Raw genomic sequence first — 20,632 nt, 5'->3', positions numbered from 1 at the left:
AAGGTAGCGCCACCTACTTTTTACTGAAGATGCATCATAACAAGGCCAAACTTTGTACTCGGTAACTCTGCCGAAAACGTTATCACAAAAAAGTGAAAAATAAAAATGAGAAAAACCGTGATTTTATTACCCACTTTATGAGAAAAGATAAAATTTCAAAATAATTTTATACATGATAAAGGTACTCTATTGTACATAATCTGTTTGCTTCCGGCGAGTTGGATTTTTTTCAGCTAAATTTTATTGAAAAAGTCGCTTTGGGGCAAATTGGCGAATTGCAACATTACGTTAATTTTTGGTTTTTTGTTGCAGATGGTTAGAACTTATAAGCGAAAAAGAGACCAATATTGGTCGGACACCAGTTTGGAGAATGTTATGAAAGCTATAGAAGAAGGTTTGAAGCTATAGAAGAAGGAAGAAGAATATCCAGACATGGAGGTTAGATTTTCAATTCAGCATTTGCGTTTCCATGTTCTTTATGCAAGAAATATTAAATCTGTATCAATTTCAGGATACGTCGTCCAATAAAGGCCGCTTTAAAGCCACATTCAGGTCCAGCTTCGAAGAATTGCCTATTCGTTTGCGGTTAAAAATGGCATAGAGCACCCTGTCAAAGGAACATGCGCTGTACGGACATGGGTTGAAATGTTTATGAAGGCTCATGAGCTATCTTTGAGAAAGCCAGAAAATACCTCAGCGGCTCGATTAATGGCGTTCAATAAGGAAAAGTGTGACTTATTTTTTCGAACTTAGGGAGATATACGAGCTCAGTATCGTTTTCGTGGAGGCAAGACGGCGAATTCGACGCTTTTTGCGCAAAGCTTTTGGGTGGACAAGTTTTTTAGTTTTTTTGCCCACCCAATAGATAATATGATAGAAAACACTTCAGGCTATATAAATCAACATCAACATTAAAAAAAATAATTCCAAGATCCAGGGCTCGCCAAAGCTTAGCCTCCCTCTCCCCTAACGATGTGTCAATTGAAGAGGAATTGTATGGCCCTGGTTCTATGGTTATGAGTTGGGTTATGGTTCTAAAGATTATTTTATACCGATTTAACAAAATGAGAATAAAAAATATATATATTTATTTTTTGGTTTCGAAAATGAAAGGTTGCGTTATGCTACTTTTCAATTTTTTATCCCAACTTTGATCATTTCTCCATATTGTTTGATTTAACGGAGTCGCATGGTACTTACTTCGTTTGCATTCACTCATTCAAGAGTTTATCACCAGCACATCAACATGAAATTTTACTCGTAGTAAAATATTGTGCTGAACAATAACTATATCTTTATTATCAATTTTGCGATAACAAGCGTATCGATTAATAGAACAATTTGACGATCCATTTTTGGTCAGTACTGAACGATAAAATAAAACAGATAAAACAAACACTTACCTAAAAGTGTCCTCGATGTAAAATTGATATCGCGATCGGGACTCATTATCGCCGGCAATACACACGAACAGAGCAATTTGTTGCTGCTGTAGATGGGAATGATTACCGTTAGAACTGCTGTTATGATGTTGCTGTTGTTGCTGTGCGCTGCTGCCTACGAATGATGTCAACGTCGGTAGCGATGTCGTCGAAGATGTCGATGCGGCAGATATCTGCGTCTGAAGTTTGCTCGCCCGTGGACTCTTAATATCGTAGATTAGAGTATTGTGCTTGTTGCCCACCACCTGAAAGTGAGGGAAACGGGAAGAAAAAGAAAGGTGTGACATGAGAAATGGATAGGGGAAACTTTGACACGGGTTTTTGGCGTGTCACAACATTTCGATTGTAAACAGAGATGCGAAGAGAGATTTATGGAGCAACACCTCAGATTTTAATTCACACGTATACCCTGCCCAAAATCAGTCGCTAATAACTTGCGTGAACGGCACGTGGATGCTAAAAATATCGTTGTTTACGCTGTGTATATATTCATTTCGATCACCATTTTGTTGATGGGTTTAACAGCGTCATTGTCGTTCTTTCGTGTAGAACAAAACTGAGAGATGAGCAATCCTTTCTCACGCCCCAAAAAACTTCGCCAGAATATCAACTATTCGCTAATCTGATGTTAATTATTTCTAAATTTGTACGCCGGGTCAGATTTTTTCATGCTAAAACATTGATCACGTACTTGTTAATTGTTACTTTCTCCTACCTTCAAACAGCGTTCGAGCTTAACTATATCAACTGGCAGGATTTATTTAGAAGTGTGGAAAACATTGAAGTAGCAGTGACGACTTTTTACTCGATGATCAATGAAATTATAGAACAGGAAATACCAACAAGACGAAAAAGAAGAAATATGAACACAAAATATCCGATTTGGATTAATCAAAGCATAAAAAATCTAAAAAATAAAAAACAGAAGGCACATAAATTTTATAAGAAATACAAATCTGACGCTAATCTTCAAAACTATCTGAACAATTGCGAACAGCTCAACTCAACTGTTAAAAGCGCTTTTGAAGATTACAGCTTAAAAACAGAGTCGGACATAAAATCTAACCCGAAAAGTTTCTTTAATTACATAAAAACAAAATTAAAAAACAATGGTTTTCCATCACGCATGCACCTTGACGATACCGTGGGGAATGACCCAGAAAAAAATTGCAACCTCTTTGCAACATTTTTTCAAGAAGTTTATATTGTAACAGCTGAGGAAGAGCGAGATCGAGACTTCTTTGCATTTCTTCCAGAATTTCCATGTGATGTTGGAGTCAGAAAACCAACTTACATTGAAATTTTTGACGCATTAAATAAGCTCGATGTCTCGAAAGGGCCAGGTCCTGACGGAATTCCACCGGTTTTTATAAAAAAAAAATGGCATTTGAATTAACTCATCCACTTTTATGGCTTTTCAATACGCCATTGGAATCAGAAAGGTTCCCAAAAATATGGAAAAACTCTTTTCTTGTACCAATATTGAAATCCGGTAATAGATCCGATGTAGGAAATTATCGTGGAGTAGCAATTATTTCCTGCATTCCAAAACTCTTTGAAGCCATAATAAACCAAAAACTGTTTCAACAACTAAAGACACGAATTACGAATAAGCAACACGGTTTTTTCAAAGGACGATCCACAACAACAAATTTGCTGAAATTTGTCACATTCACTTTGAATGCAATGGATAATGGTAATCAAGTTGAAGCTCTATACACTGACTTTAGTAAGGCTTTCGATCGTGTTGATATACCCTTACTCCTTCTAAAACTTCAAAAAATAGGGATAGAAGTCAAGCTATTGAAATGGCTAGAATCATATTTGACTGACCGCACCCAAATGGTAAGATTTAATGGGGAAGTTTCAAAACCAATATTTGTTACATCCGGAGTTCCTCAAGGCTCTCATTTGGGGCCACTTTTGTTCATTTTATTTGTTAATAACGTTTGCGTTTTTCTTAACAGTGTTAAGGCACTTATCTACACAGATGATATGAAACTGTATATGGAAATAAAGAACGAAGAAGACTCTCAAACATTCAAAAATGAAGTTGACATAGTTTATAATTGGTGCACTAAGAGTTTATTACAGCTCAATGTTAGTAAATGCACTTTGATTACTTTTACAAGAAGAAGAACACCATTGAACAATGGTGTTCTACTGGGTAATCAACCCATCAGTAGATGCCAACGAGTAAGAGATTTAGGTGTGATCTTAGATTCGAAACTAACTTTCGTGAATCATTATAATACAATCATCCCTAGAGCAAATAATATGTTGAGCTTCATTAAACGCTTTAGTTACCATTTCCACGATCCGTACACAATAAAAACATTGTATATTACATACGTCAGATCAATTCTCGAATACTGTAGTATTGTATGGTCCCCCTACATAACTTCACACGAAGACAGAATTGAATCTGTACAAAAACAATTTTTGTTATTTGCACTTCGTAAACTAGGCTGGTTTTCATATCATCTACCTCCATATGAAGCACGCTGTATGCTAAGCAATATTGAAAGCCTAAAAGAACGTCGGAACTCTGCCATGATTCTATTTATTATTGATATCATATCACAACGATTGAACTCAGAAGAAATATTTGGAAACCTAAATTTTTACGCACCGATTAGGAACCTGAAAAACCCTAACATTTTTTACATAGATTATCGAAGAACGAATTATGCCAAATATAGTCATATTAATCGTATGATGAGCCTCTGTAATGAACACAGTGAAACAATAGATGTAACCATGTCAAGGTCAATGCTCAAAGACTATCTGAATAGAATAAGATATCGTTAAATTTCATTGTAATTTTTGGGCAGCATATTTAGTCTACGCTGGTTTGACGAAATAAATAAATAAACAAAAAATAAATTGATTCTGTTAAAATCGTCTTTTAAATTAAACGGATAAATTATCCAGCCAGCTCTCTTTAGATTTTTAGTTTTAAGTAGTATTAAGAATGTATCGGTCTACAATTTAGATTGACAACAATGAAATAAAAAAAAAGGTAAAGGATTGAAACCTTTAAAATATTCAGCAGATATAATATAGAGATCATAAGGCCAGAAAATAATAACTCTGGATCAGGCTTGTGATCATTTGCGACACACTCACTATCTAAATATGCATGATTGACGTAACCATCAGAACCCAGTGGAAGAAAACGTATTTTTTCTTGTTTTAGCTGAATATTTACTACTGAGAACAATTTCTATAGAATAATCGGTCTCTATTTATTAAGTATTGAGGCTCAAAATTGACCATCGGATTTGAGATAATGATTTTTGTTGTTTGAGTTTGATTGAAAAACGCAGTTGGCTCTTACGTCAACCTTGCATGTTTGGGCAGCTCACTCGACAAACAAGTCAAAGGAGCAAGATACAACATTAACATTTCAAGTGTTGATGTGTGTGTGTTTGTTATGAAATCATGTTAAAGCAATTTCGGTACTCTCTTGTAACATATTGTAAAGTACTTTTGTCTAATATGTCTTGTCCTTTACTTTTGTCTTATATGTCTTATTTGTCTTGTCGGTTTGTTCAAGGCCGTTGTACACTAAGATAAAAATTTTGTAACCAAACTTTGAGGAAATCAAGTTAGCCCAATCATTACACTTTCATTTGCTTCATAGAACATTTCAGTTAAACTTTTTACTACAAAGATATCTTAATTAAACGGGAAATTACACTTCCGTTTTTTTATCATCAATTTAAAAAAAAATGATTGCACATGAATCCGATTACTTGATTAGTGATTAGAAACTCAATTGAATTTAGAACAAGGTGTTTTTCGGTATCTGGGTCGTAGGTGTTAAGTACACTCACATATACCTTCCAAACCGAATACCCACAAACGCAACAAATCGATTTTTTACACAAGTATGGCCTGGTCCAATTTGCAATGAAGTGCTCCCCAAATATACTAAAAAAATAAATCTTTTTGTTTTTGAGCTTCTAACAGTTACAAGCTTCATATTATAACACGGAACTATACCGAGGGTTACAAACTAATGTCACTCGAAAAAAGACATGTAATAAAAGGAGTATGGAGTGATAGAGAATCTGTATCGTTCGCAAGAAACGAAATCCAACCTTTTTTACACTTGAAAGGTAAGGCCAGCATTAAGATAACCACCAGAACGGATAGCAAAGGATTGTATCTGACAATAATATGAACGTAAAAGACAGAGTATTGAAACCGTCTTATTTATTTCAATTCGAAGTAACCCCGTTTGATTCCATGCATTTTGCCGTTCTCTCTAACATATTGTGGATTCCTTTACGATTAAACTTTATTCTTGTTTCGACAAAAATCATTCGCCGACCCTTTTTTCGTCATCTTTATATTCGGAGAAGTGATAAACTGAAGGATCCAGGTCTGGAGAGTATGACGGATGCGATAACATTTCCCAGTTGAGAATGTTTATCGTGTCCTTCACACTTTAGCGGTGTGCGCCTATGCATTGTCATGCTGTACTATACCCTATCTTCGGGCCCATTACGATATTTTTTCCATCTATGCAAAATTTTAATTTATCATTATTTGTCGACAGCGATTTGTATTTATCGTTTCATCCAGTTTTAGTAGCTCATGGTATACCATACTCTCCTAGTCCCACCACTCACAGATCATCGTCTTTCTAGGCCGAAATTGATAAACTTTTGAATTTTTTTTTTATCCAAAATATATATTTTTATTAAGGCTCATATGGCGTCAGCCTAACGGGGCCGGGAGTTCAATTTTTCTACAATGTTTGCTTACAACTATGTTAGTAATATGTAACCGATTACTCGCGGTTGGCTCGAGGTTAGTATTACAAGTGTTCTCATAATTGGTATGTTGCAGTCTTCGATGCTCTGTACGTGTGCCCGACACGGGATACCTGCTATTGGGATGCAGCTGACCATTAATCAGCAACGCCCCCCTAGTCTGTACCCCATATCTAGCGTGGTGCGTCTTTCTCGACTCGAGGAATCCAGGATAGAATGGTCACTAGCCGGCGCAATCATCAGCTTGTGTAGAGTTGTCATAAGCGGTACAACCTTTGGCTCTTGTTGAATGATCAGTGGACTGCACAACCTTTGGCCCGTGTATCTGTAAAGAGTGTGTGTATGTATTGCCGCGACTAAGTAAAAGTTTATCGTTTGGATAGGAGGGATATGAAACGGGGACACAACGAAGGAAACATCATTAAACGTTGACATCGGCGTTTCTGAGGAACAGGTATAGATGAAGCAGAAGATCAGGATCACGGCTACCTAAGATATCCCGGACGGGGATATCCGATTGTCTGCCTTGTGCTCTCAGTACTCTAGAGAGCTGAGAGCGAGCAGCATGGAACCGGATACACGACCAGACAACATGCTCGATGTCGTGGTAGCCATCGCCACAATCACAAAGATTGTTTGCTGCGAGCCCAATGCGATAGAGATGCGCGTTTAGGTTGTAGTGATTGGACATAAGCCGAGATATCACGCGAATGAAATCACGACCTACATTCAATCCCTTGAACCATGCACTCGTCGAGACCTTAGGGATAATCGTGTGTAACCAACGACCGAACTCATCTTCACTCCACATGCGCTGCCAACTTACGAGCGTATTCTGACGAGGAATGTGGAAAAATTCATTATAAGCAATTTGCCTTTCAAAAAGTGTGCCTTCTGAAGCGCCCACCTTAGCTAGCGAGTCCGCTTTCTCATTCCCCGGTATTGAGCAATGAGAGGGAACCCATGCTAAGGTAATCTTGAATAATTTTTCGACCAAAACACTCAATAGTTGTCTTATTCTTGTTAGGACATAAGATGAGCATTTATCAACTTTCATTGAGCGGATTGCCTCTATTGAGCTGAGACTGTCTGAAAAAATAAAATAGTGGTCGATGGGCAATGTTTCAATGATCCCTAATGCGTAATATATCGCACCCAGTTCAGCGACATACACGGAACAAGGATCTTTGAGTTTGAAAGAGGCACTGGAATTTTCATTGAAGATGCCGAAGCCAGTGGACCCGTTTATGAATGAACCGTCAGTATAGAACATTTTATCAGATCCAACTTTCCCATATTTTGCCGAAAATATCAGCGGAATAGAATCGGAGCGTAGGTGATCTGGGATTCCATGGATTTTTTGTCGCATGGACAGATCAAAAATGACAGAGGAATTGCAGAAGTATGGGAAGCAAACTTGGTTGGAGATGCCTGGTGAAGGGTGCACGTCGTGGGTAAGATACTCATGGTATAAAGACATAAAACTTGACTGAGGAGTCAGTTGGAGTAGATTTTCGAAGTTATCAATCACCAACGGATTCATGATCTTGCAACGGAAGAGAAATCTGTAGGATAATTCTGTGAACCGAAGAGTAAGCGGGGATACTCCTGCCATGACTTCGAGACTCATCGTATGTGTCGAATGCAAACACCCCATGGCTATACGCAAGCAACGATATTGTATTCTCTCCAGCTTGAGAATATGAATCCTGGCAGCTGATCGGAAGCAAAAACTGCCATATTCTAACACTGATAATATCGTTGTTTTGTACAACTGAATGAGGTCTCCTGGATGGGCACCCCACCATGTTCCGGTAATTGTTTGGAGAAAATTGATTCTTTGCTGGCATTTCTGTTTCAAATACGCAATGTGTCTCCCCCAGGTACACTTAGAATCAAAATATACACCCAGGTATTTGAAAAACATAGAGTGTTGGATCGTTTTGCCGGATAGGTGATGCTGGAATTGGGCGGGTTCGTGCTTCCTAGAAAAAACGACCATTTCAGTTTTCTCCGTAGAGAATTCGATACCCAGCTTGAGGGCCCACGTGAACAGATTGTTCAGGGTATCTTGCAACGACTTTTGCAGAACGACGGGATTAGTACCCGTGATGGAAATAACTCCATCGTCTGCAAGTTGTCTCAACGTGCAGTCTCTAGTTAGACAATCATCCATATCATTGACGTAAAAACTGTACAAGAGGGGGCTTAGGCAGGAGCCTTGTGGTAGGCCCATAAAACTGTAACGAGAAGATTTCGAGCTGCCATGAGAGAAACTCATGTGCTTTTCTGACAGTAAATTGTACAGGAAATTATTGAGAATTGGTGAAAGTCCACGATTATGAAGCTTCTCTGAGAGAATTTCCATGGAAACTGAATCAAATGCCCCTTTGATATCGAGAAAAACGGAAGCCATTTGTTCTTTGCGAGCAAATGCGATTTGGATTTCAGAAGATAGCAGCGCGAGACAATCATTTGTCCCTTTACCTCGGCGGAAGCCAAACTGCGTATTTGACAGCAAATTGTTCGTTTCGACCCACTTGTCCAAACGAAGTAGAATCATTTTCTCTAACAATTTACGAATACAGGATAACATTGCAATCGGCCTATACGAGTTGTGATCGCTAGCCGGCTTGTTGGGTTTCCGTATGGCTATCACTCTCACTTGTCTCCAGTCATGCGGGACAATATTCAGCTCCAGAAACTTGTTGAACAAGTTCAGCAAACGCTGTTTTGCCAAGTCGGGAAGATTCTTCAACAAGTTGAATTTAATCCGACCCCGGAGCTGAATTGTTACATGAGAGAAGGGCAATTGAGAATTCCACCATCGAAAAATTCTCATAATCGCTTTGAAGTGGAATGTCGCGTACGACGTTTTGTGCAGGAACGGTGTCGGGGCAAACCTTCCTTGCAAAGTTAAAAATCCAACGGTCAGAGTATTCCTCACTTTCGTTTGTATGGTTCCAGCCACGCATTTTCCTAGCCGTATTCCAAAGAGTGCTCATAGCGGTCTCCCTTGACAAACCATTGACGAACTTCCGCCAATATCCACGCTTTTTTGCTTTAATCAAACCTTTTAGTTTGGCTTCTAGAGCTTGGTACTTTAGAAACCATTCCACTAATCCAGTTTTCCTGAATTTTTTGAAAGCGGATGATTTTTCAAGGTAGACCTTTGAACACTCCCTGTCCCACCAAAGTGATGGAGGACGACGTCGGAAAGTGGTAGCCGGTACACGTTTCTTTTGAGCTTGAAGTGCGCTTTCGTAAATAAAACTCGATATAAAGTTATACTCTTCGAGTGGAGGAAGTTCATGCATTGAAACAATTGCTTCAGATATTATTTCCGCAAATGTTCTCCAGTCAATATTCTTCGTGAGGTCATACGAAATATTGACTGACTCACGAAAGCTTGATTCATTAGCGATCGATAAAATTATTGGTAGGTGATCACTACCGTGGGGATCTTGGATTACCTTCCACATGCAATCCAGGGATAACGAAGAAGAGCATAGAGATATGTCTAGCATGCTTGCCCGTGCAGGAGGGTTGGCTATTCTGGTTGCTTCCCCAGTATTCAAAACTGTCAATTTGAAGTTGTCGCACAGATCATAAATCAAAGTGGCACGGTTGTCATCGTAGAGTGATCCCCATGCTGTTCCATGGGAGTTGAAATCACCTAAGATTAACCGCGGCTCCGGCATTGCCTCGATAGTATCAAAGAACTGATGGCGACCTACCGTAGTTCTGGGAGGGATATATATCGAAGCAATGCAGAGGTCTTTGCCATTGATTTGTGTCTGGCAAGCAACAACTTCAATGCCTGTCATCGATGGGAGAGTGACTCTATAGAAGGAGTGACATTTTTTAATCCCCAATAGTACGCCACCAAACGAGTCATTTCGATCGAGGCGAATAATGTTGAAATCGTGGAAATTCAGCTCATCGGCTGAAGAAAGCCATGTTTCACAGAGAGAAAATACATCACAGTTAGAGCTGTGAATACTAATATCACTTTTGAATTGTCGAAACCATCTTACACATGTTTTCTCTGCTGTCCACCATAAGCATCCACAATCAAACAAAAAAAATAAAGAAATGAATGCTGCAAATGCTGTTTATTCGAAACGGAACTCGACGTTACCAATACGCTGAGCAACTAACACTTTGTTTGTCATTCTAAAATATTTCAGAAGTTTAATGTCAAATGAAAAATTGACAAATATGCCAAATCGAAGACATGTATACAATCCTGCTAGCAACATCTTAAACATCAACCGGGCAGTTTCAATCTTCACACCTGGTAGTTTTACCGCTATAACTATTCTTGCTGCAACCGGATTTTGATGACTTACATACCAATCGAATCGGAGATGAGATGTGTGCTATGCAATATAATTCTCCAATCCGTAAATGCCTTAAACCCATTTTCCCATACATTTGTTCAGTGAATTTCTGTACTCTCAATAACGGAAAACTGATGCCGAAACAAAGCACAAATTATACCACTGCGAATCAATCGTGTACAACACAACAACATTCGGTTCACCGTTCTGCGAAAAGTGCTGCACAGATGTGTGCAAAGGCGTGTGTTTGAAACACACGATTGAATAATTGTAAAAAAACGTATTTTTCTGATTTCATCCATTATCCGCGCTGTTTACTCATCTTGTACAATAAACTTCAAAGAGAGAGAGAGAGAGAGAGAGAGAGAGAGAGAGTTGATTCATCGACACTTTAAACTTTTACCGTTCATTCATCTACAGCCTTGAAAAACAATGCGAGACGTCCAAAATGGCCTTTCTAATGTCCGATAGTTAAGGACAATTCTATTACCTTAACATCATCATAATTATCAAAACATCATCGGCAAATGAATGTTGAGACACAAAGTCCCAATAAAACAAACCTAGAAGAAGCAGCAGCAGAAGAAGATCAATCGTTAGCTGGATGACTGCCGAATCGTGAATGAGGCGATTATATTTAGCTCCACTAGCACCATTATTCCACATTTCTTATCCACCTCAATATATTAGGTGCACCGGTAAGTTTCTTCGGTTTTAAAACAGATGGCGTAACTTGATTATTATTCCAGTGAATCAAATTTCCAGACATTCGTTAGAAAGCCACTGTCATTGCTCGTCTTTTTCAGTATATGTCAAAAAGTTTAAAAGTGGTAATTTTCACTTGGAAGACGAAGAACGTTCCCTACCGCCAAAAAAGTTTGAAGATGAAGAATTGGAGACTTTACTCGATCAAGATACGTCAGAAACACAACAAGAACTAAGTAAACCATATACGATCGTTTAAAAGCAATGGGAATGATTCCAAAGATAGGACATTGGGTGCCGTATGAATTGAAGCCACGATACGTCGAACGCCGTTCGAACAACTGCTCCAACGGCACAAATGAAAGGGTTTTTTGCATCTAATCGTTACTGACGATTAAAAGTGTGTCCATTGCGACAATCCTAAACGTCGGGCAAAGTATGGATACCCCGACCATACATAAAAATCGACGGCCGCGCGGAATATTCATGGCCAAAAGGTTATGCTGTCTATTTGGTGGGACCAGTTGGATGTGGTGTACTATAATCTGCTTAAACCGAAAGAAACCGTTACGGAGGACCGCTACCGACGACAATTGATGCGTTTGAGCCGTGCACTGAAGGAAAAACGGCCACAATACGAGCAAAGACACAATAAAGTTATTTTGCAGCACGACAATGCTCGGCCGCATGTCGCGAAACCGATCAAAACATACTTGGAAATGCTGAAATGGGAGGTCCTATTCCACCCGCCGTATTCTCCAGACATTGCTCCGTTTGATTACTACCTTTTTTTCGATCGATGCAACATGGCCTGGTTGAACAGCACTTCTCCAATTTTTATGAAGTCAAAAATTGAATCGATTCGTGGTTAGCCGACAAACCGGCCGATTATTTCCGCAAAGGGATCCGTGAACTGAAAGATGGGAAAAAGTTGTGACTAGCGATGGGCAATACTTATCAAATTTAAATATTAAATTTGTATCCATTTTGCAGAATAACGCATTAGTTTTTGAAAAAAACGAAGAAACTTACCGGTACTATTACATTTGGCAACGCATGAAAACAATCACTCAACACCAGACAGCATGAAAATGGATGACGAATAATATTGCATCACTGTGCGTTTTGGATCGATTACACGAGAACAGACTTTACGGTTTTCCCGTGGAAATGTGCCTCTGGAAGCTTGAGTTTGCAAGTCCACAGCGGAGACTCTTCTGGAAAAATAGTTCTGAAAAGAACTGGTAATTTAACTCCTGCTTGGTAAACGACGGAATAAAACACATTGCGACAGAAGCAAACATAAACACAGCGCGTTGTATTTTCGCTGCTGATGTTATATCTGTTGATGTTGCTGCTTTGCGATCGCTCCCAATTGCTGATGTTGGATTGGGTTACCCTGCTTCTTTTCGGATTCGGGTTCTTCCCTCCTGATTCCCGGTTAGAAAATGACTGATCACATCACAGCGTGGCAGTTTTATGCATATATGCTGGCGGGAGAATCACACAGGGGTCTGGCTTGCGACGCAGTGTTCGCATTTCTACAGGAACTGTGTGTGTGTGCATTACTTTCATTGTTTTAAGCAAAACCATTGTAAGGAAATTGGGAAAGACGCTAGCTGATGCGAGATTGAGGTGGACTAGAGTGAGGCCAATATTATGTTGGCTTCGTTGTAGTAGTTTTTCTTATTCTTTTATTATAACGTAGCGAACATCTTCTTCCAGCGAATCTTCTTCTGGCTGGCCTATTTACCAAAAAAAAACCGATGCTGTTACGAGTAATTCGACTTCAGTTCTTGAACGATCTGCGACGGTTTTAGGTCAAGATCATTGCGTGGAATTTTCCACGTGGTCGACGATGGATTGAAAATTCACGATCCTAATTCACCTTGGTAGTTACGGCAGAAATATTCTCTACTGTAAGTACACTGCGAACACGGATCATTACTTCGTTGTCTAGCAGAGTAATGCTTGTTTAAAATTTGGTTCGTTTACTCAACCAGGCCGATTATGACGACCACAATATAACCTGAGTTTGCGAAACACATTCTTCACAGTTTTGATAATAAAATTCAATCATTCATGATGAAATGGCAATCAATTCTTCAAATGGCTTACTATGAGCTACATGCTGGGAATTCTCTTCAAACGTTGAGAATATACAGTTCTGTACCAGATATAATGTAAGTTAACGTAGCTTCGGAAGAATACTTACAAATCAATTACAAGCGAGTAATTGATATTTCAAAAGTCTCGTTATAAGATAATCCACAACTATTGAACTGAAAACGCAAGCTTCATTTAACTGGAAGAAAATCGATGATACAATGAACTGCGGTGATCCACAAGCGATGCATGCAGCTGGAATCATACCACATACTCGCCACGCGAACCATATTAAGCTTACGGGTAGAAACACACTGCACAGCGGTTCTTTTTGAGGCGTGGGCTCGGCAAAATTACAAACTTAATCTCAATAAGATGTATTGATAATGAGATGCAAAGTACTAACTGGTCTATCACTATAATGTAAATATATTTTGTGTTCGTCAATAGAAAAATTAAATAGGAAAATAGCTATGAAAAGTTTTGTCTTCATTTTAGTTTAATTTTTAACAATGAAGTATATTATTTGTTTTTTTTTTAAAGAAGGCAAAAAGAAGGAATTTAAGATCCGATCACTGTGCCTCATAGCGAACAATATAATCTACAAACACATGAGGACGGACCAACGCTAAGTTGCGGCGAGCTGAGGGAAGCGAGTATTGAAGACGATTAAGGATCAACTATTATTATCCCATACCATTGGATATTTTCCGGTTCGATGCATTCTTGGTTCGGATGAAAGATTTCCGTAACGTGACGAGGTAGAGAATTCTATTGGAATGAAGAAATGCTTGAAAAAATTCCACTGGAAGTGCTGCCTGAATTGGTAAGTATCTCAAATGCTATAGATTGTAATTCAATTTAGTGTTCGTCCTATTTCACTCGACTCCGAGAATTCATCAGCACTTCCAGAAAACGCAACTTATTCCATAAATAAGAATTCTTTCAGTTCAGTTAACCGGTAACTTTATTCGAGCCCAGCCTTTTGTTCGGCACCGGTATAATCAAATAAAATCGTCACGTTTACACCGGTTATGTCATACTTGTTGCCCCCCTTCTCACAATTTCCGCCCCATTCGTTACGAGAGGAAATCGAACGCCACAGCATAAAATAAAGCTGAAATGGAAAAGCCGTTAGCGTGATGAAAATTTCCTCCATCCATCAAAGAGCACGACCAGCCAGCGAGTGAGCATCTGCGTTCCGTCGTGAATATTTGATCGATCAAAACAAATTGGGCAAATTGTGTTTGGTGATACACGTCAAACAACACGTTCTTAACGGTGCAACGTGGTCGCTTGTTTTTGGTTCTCGGGTGCTTGGTTTAACCTAGAAACAAATCTATCGGCACGAATACCTTTTTTACGATTGATTTTGTGATGCGTACTAGAACCGGTGCCCATAATCGAATATTTGGCGTAAGCATCCCTAAATGTGGCACGCGCGATAATCGATCAAGCATGGGTGTCATAAAGTTGAGTGTTCTTCAAATAGTCGTCTGAATGAACGATTGAACCTAATATACACCATGGAAATGAAAGACGATACTCAGAATCTATTCAAGAGATTTTTTTTCCGTTCAACCAACGTGAGACGTGTACTGCCAACAACGTTTTTTCCGTCAGGGAAAACATTAGTATGTTCCGTAAATGGCAGACAGCATATTTATTTGGACGTGATGGAACATCATATGTTTCGAGATAAAACATCATTCATATACAACGATGTTTCGTTTGCTTATGTTTTACTAGCTTTAGGGAGTAAAATATGCCGATTTTGTAAATTTTTTGGAATATCTCACATAAGTGTCATTTTATTCCATCCCCACAGCATTACCGCAGATTTACCTTGGCACTCTTTTTTCAGCTTCTGCTTAACAACCAGTAGTTCAACTTTTCGCGATCGGACAAAATTGGGAATAATTGGTTAGGTTTAGGTCCTTTCGAGGAAATCTACCGTATGAATCACTCTCTGTTACAATGACTGATACCCAAATCTGGCTAACTCTTCAGTCCTAGTGTATGGTAGAATGCATTTTTTCAGGCTTTGTTCGTTGTGGATATTCGAGTCCATAAACTTATTTGTAATTGATTTATCAGCATGAATGACCTCGTTCTTCAGCAAAAATGAGCTCAAACGTTGAATGATATTATTGTCCAGGAATCTGTTCAAAATCAATTTTTATGTACATGTCGTCGTCCATTAGTGAGCGACCGTGGAACCTCATTGGAATCTTACTACGCAACTCCCAAGCAAGTGTTATGGTCCCCAATTTCTACTTCAACGTGCAGTTTGATTACATGCTGGCAAAAAAACGATAACTATTCTCGCTCACGAATTCTACTGACGATACCGTCATTCGGGGGCAAATTGATCTCCGGGGTGAAATTGATCAAACATACTCCTGAATAGAAACTGTTATTTTTTGTAATTTGTAATTAAATTTAAAACATTTTTTATATGACATATTCAATAATAATAATAATCATCTGAAGGTTCTTTTCGTCAATGATGTCCAACGAATCGCTTATTGAATTGCATGAAAATAATATTTTTTCTGAATAGCATTTACGTTTCCATTTCATCGTAGAAGGATTTTTTCACCACATGGAAACGAGATTGATAGACGCTAAACATATTAACTCACACCCAGCTTATTCTTCACGAGTTAAAACAGTAATGAAATAGTTGTAATTACGATTATAACAAGTAAGAAAAATAAATTTTACAAAAAAACACCACGAAAGACAACTCTTTTTCTTACCAGACAAACTGTTATAAAAAACTTCAATGTTCATTCGTCTCCAGTCTTGAATACGGTCAATTAAGGAAACTAAAACTCACTCTAATTCTCGGCCTTGAGAAAGACTATTAGAAAAACCTCGAGAATCGTCACTGTCTCATTGCTCGTCGGGTGAATCGTGAACACTCACAGCGTAAGAGAGTGAGTGAAGTTGTAAGTTAAATCATACAAACTTTTTCAGTTCATTCGTCTGTCTTAGTGCTTGGTTATTTGGTATATATATATATATATATATATATATATATATATATATATATATATATATATATATATATATATATATATATATATATATATATATATTTGTATTATTGGAATCGTAATCCAATTCGGATTCTAATTTTGAAGAGTATATTCGCGTAGACGACATTAAGCTACGTTATGAATGAAAATTTACTTTAACGTATGGAATATTTATTTCAGGTGATGAAATAAGAGGTTTTTTCCTATATCGCAGATACATATTGAACGAAAACTGTGTCTAATGATGATTTTATATAATAATAGTAATTATTTGTGGAACAAACGGGAAATGCATCGACAAATGGTTAAGTGAGTGTCTGAACTACATTTGTTAGGTAATCAAACAATATGAAGTAAAAATTTTCATTCAAACTTTTACATTTTTAACCCTGCACTTGGCCCTTCTGATCTGATAGAGAATAATTTACCTCCCAAGCACTAATATCGCCACCAGACGTCGACACTGTACATTTGTCGTCGCAAATATTAACGGGGCTCTGGCAACCCTATCCCATCCAATGCAAATTGAACGTAGGCAGCATAAAACAGGGATCGCGCTTAGGGGGCTCACGTATTGTTTAATGTTTGGAGTCATATGTGTTAATATTTGATTACGTTGGATAGTCTCTCTTGGCAAGCGATGTTTGGATACTCATCCGGAAGCTTTCTTGATGATTTGCAATTAAAATCACAGCTGAAGAAACGCGCGGAGCATTTCATTTTTAATTTTAGATTATGATTTCTATGCTCATGATTTTCTATGGTGGCTACTAAAAGGCGGCCATCTTAGCAATCCCTTGAATATTAACAAATCAGACTACATACCGCACACCAACAAACCCCCCCATTTGTGAAACTGCAAACGTTTTTTTCTATTACAGAGTCAGTTTGGTACTGACTCAGTTATAAAAACGAATTCGCTAATAATGTCCACGTGGACAATACTATTGTTTTTAGAAATAATACGTTCACGTCTACATCCAAGAAGAATGAAATCTGTTGCCAGGTACTTTTCATCATTTTTAAACTACGCCTACCCTAAGTATTCTATATCTATCAATAGAAGGATTGAGCTGCCCGCTTAGTTACCAAATTCAATAAGTTACTCCACCGTTTACGTGCACCTTATGAAGCTTGGTTAAGTAAAACGGTACAGAGCATGGGATTCCATATTTTTTGACCGAAAAAACATTTGAAGGAACGCATCTCCATCTGAAATTCGATTCAAAACGTAATGAAAACACGTATTCGTAGCAAAGCTTGACGGGTGTTGAAAAAATTTCATTTACATCAATTCATTTACAATAGTGATGAGCTAAAATAACCTGACGCAAGCGAAATCCGGTACAAGTCCGTTCAAAGTGTACTCTGTATCTTGAGAGATTGGAATGAAAATTCTGTATTATGAGCTTCTATCAATCAACCCGTCGATAACTTTCAACAAGGACTCCTCGCAACTAAAGCTTGAGCTTGGGTAGATTGTACACTTCGTAGTTACTCTCCGTGATTGACCTGAACTAGCGAAATTGCACAAAGAACACACTGAATGACGCTTGGGAGTAGCAAATCGTTCTCATTGTGCAAGTTTCGGTGATTCGAGCTTTAAATAGTCAATAACGACACCGGTCACTCACCTCACCTTAACCAGGGGAAGGAAAGGAATGATATAGGGCCTGATCAGGAATGTCACTTCACGGTAAAAACGAAATGAAGTGCATATATCCTTGCATACAAAGTATTTCGTTTCCCTCAATCAATATTGTTTAACCATTAAATCAAGTTCCAAACTACCAAATCTATATATATATATATATATATATATATATATATATATATATATATATATATATATATATATATATATATATATATATATATATATATATATATATATATATATATATATATATTTATATATATATATATATATATATATATATATATATATATATATATATATATATATATATATATAGGGTTGGGGAAAAATAAATGTCGTATTTCTGATCGAAACTTGACGCTTTATTTAACATACTTAAAATTATCCAATTTAAGTCAAATATGCGCCGTTTTGTTTGCAAACTTGTTGCCATTTATAAGGCAACTTAATTATCCCCCCCCCTTATAAACCCCCCCCCCTCCTTATTTGCAAAAAACTCAGACAGCCAGTTTTCGCAAGCCTCTTTTGAGGCCAACTTAGTATCACCAAGAGCGTTTTGCATGGACCGGAAGAGATGATAATCACTTGGAGCCAGGTCCGGACTATACGGTGGGTGCAATAGGACATCCCATCCGAGCTCCCGTAGCTTCTGGCGGGTCATCAAAGATGAGGCCGAGCGTTGTCCTGGTGGAAAACAACACCATTCCTATTGATCATTTCTGGCCGCTTCTGGTCAATCACCTGCTTCAAACGGTCAAGCTACTCACAGTAGAGAACCGAGTTGAGGGTCTGGCCATAGTTGAGCAACTCACAGTGGATGATTCCCTTCAATCACAACACTGTCAAAACGACACTTGTAGCACAGATTGTCGTCTTTAAATAGCCGTATAGTATGACCCGATGCGATAAGTACAACACAAGATATGTTTAAGTGTTGCCATATATTGACAATATACGACATTTCTTTTTCCCCAACCCAATATATAAAAATGGATTTCTGTCTGTCTGTCAGTCTGATTCTTATGGACTCGGAAACTACTGAACCGATCGACATGAAAATTGTAATGTAGGAGTTTTTGGGGTCGGGAAAGGTTCTTATGATAGTTCGAGAGCTCTCCCCCCTCTCTAAGGGGGGCCGCCATACAAATGAAACACAAATTTCTGCATTACTCGAGAATTAATCAAGCAAATGAAACGGAATTTGGCATGCGGAGGTTTTAGAGTGCAATAAATGTTTCTATGGTGGTTAGACACTCTACCCCCCCTCTCTAAGGGGGGGCTGTCATACAAATGAAACACAAATTTCTGCATTACTCGAGAATGAACCTTACCCCTTTCCAAAGCTAAATATTCCAAATTGAACTCTGTCGTAATTCAGCGGTCCACCAGAATCTCCGGGGTAAGAATCGATTCCTTATTCTAGGAATACCCAGAGTAAATTAAAGCCTCCACTAATTTGAATCGTCAATCGCATGAACCATTCGTTGACATTTAATATTGGCACTGTTGCTTGCATCTAACAAGGCGGTTTCTTTGACATGGTGACATATTCTCAATCCCAATCCGTGATGAGACATTCCGTATTGTCCGCATTATCTATCGCTAATGACGCAATTTGCAGTCTCGATCCTGCTATCCTGCTTTATTCAGGAATATTTTCGATACCTCGTTTTTCGCTAGATGTTCTGTTCAGACCGGTAGCAAAATAGAAACGGGATTGGTCAGGGAGAGCACAGTATTTTGGCTGTTGACGAGAAAATGCTTCAACTCCTACAGTATCAAAACTGAGTGGTCTCCGTTCTGTTCTTCTTTTCTTCTGTTCTTCTGTTCAAGGCACTTTAACCTGAAAGTTATTCGATCCTGAGAATAAATTTCCTAGCTGGCACACGTTTATATAATTTTTTTTATTATATTCAATAGTCTGTTTTCAAAACAATGCGTAATGTTGAAAAAAAAATTTCGGGTCAATCAAAACTGAGTGGTTTCCGTTCTGTTCTTCTTTTCTTCTGTTCTTCTGTTCTTCTGTTCAAGGCACTTTAACCTGAAAGTTATTCGATCCTGAGAATAAATTTCCTAGCTGGCACACGTTTATATACATTTTTTATTATATTCAATAGTCTGTTTTCAAAACAATGCGTAATGTTGAAATTTTTTTTTCGGGTCAATGAGTAAAAAATATACGCAATCTGTATCGAATTATCATCGATAGTTCGTTTTTCGGTAGAGGATACGTTAAGACCGGCAGCAGAATAGAAATGGGATTGAGAGAGTGAGAGCATAGTATTTTAGCGAGCGAGCGGAACCATTCTCCAGCCACTACACAATCATAACTAAACGGATTTCCAAGCGAGCTCCCGTTCATAAACAGATTTGTGTGATTTCAATAGTCTGTTTTCGAAGCAATTTTTAAGCTACAGAAACAAGTTTCGAGTCAACAAGCTACAAACATAAAACTCTTGAACATTTTATTGTTCAAATGAAGTGATTATCATACCACTTTGTTCAGCCGGCAAAGAGATATTAACGCACAAAACCTCCTCCTAAAAAA

The 20,632-nt window shown here is 38.2% G+C and overlaps 1 protein-coding gene across 10 annotated transcripts in view; it reads right to left on the bottom strand.

The window, feature by feature from the left end:
• LOC129778253 (cGMP-dependent 3',5'-cyclic phosphodiesterase-like) overlaps window positions 1-20,632 on the bottom strand; it is a 177,604-nt gene that overhangs the window by 84,143 nt on the left and 72,829 nt on the right. For all 10 annotated transcript variants that reach the window (XM_055785035.1, XM_055785037.1, XM_055785034.1 and 7 more), the window contains exon 5: window positions 1,404-1,687. In XM_055785035.1, the coding sequence (XP_055641010.1) occupies window positions 1,404-1,687 (284 nt within the window). The remainder of the gene's footprint in view (window positions 1-1,403; window positions 1,688-20,632) is intronic.

This window comes from Toxorhynchites rutilus, chromosome 3 (genome assembly GCF_029784135.1).
Source record: "Toxorhynchites rutilus septentrionalis strain SRP chromosome 3, ASM2978413v1, whole genome shotgun sequence".
NCBI lineage: Eukaryota > Metazoa > Arthropoda > Insecta > Diptera > Culicidae > Toxorhynchites > Toxorhynchites rutilus.
Note: the sequence above shows the minus strand (reverse complement) of the source record. Positions and strands in the feature narration are given on the sequence as shown.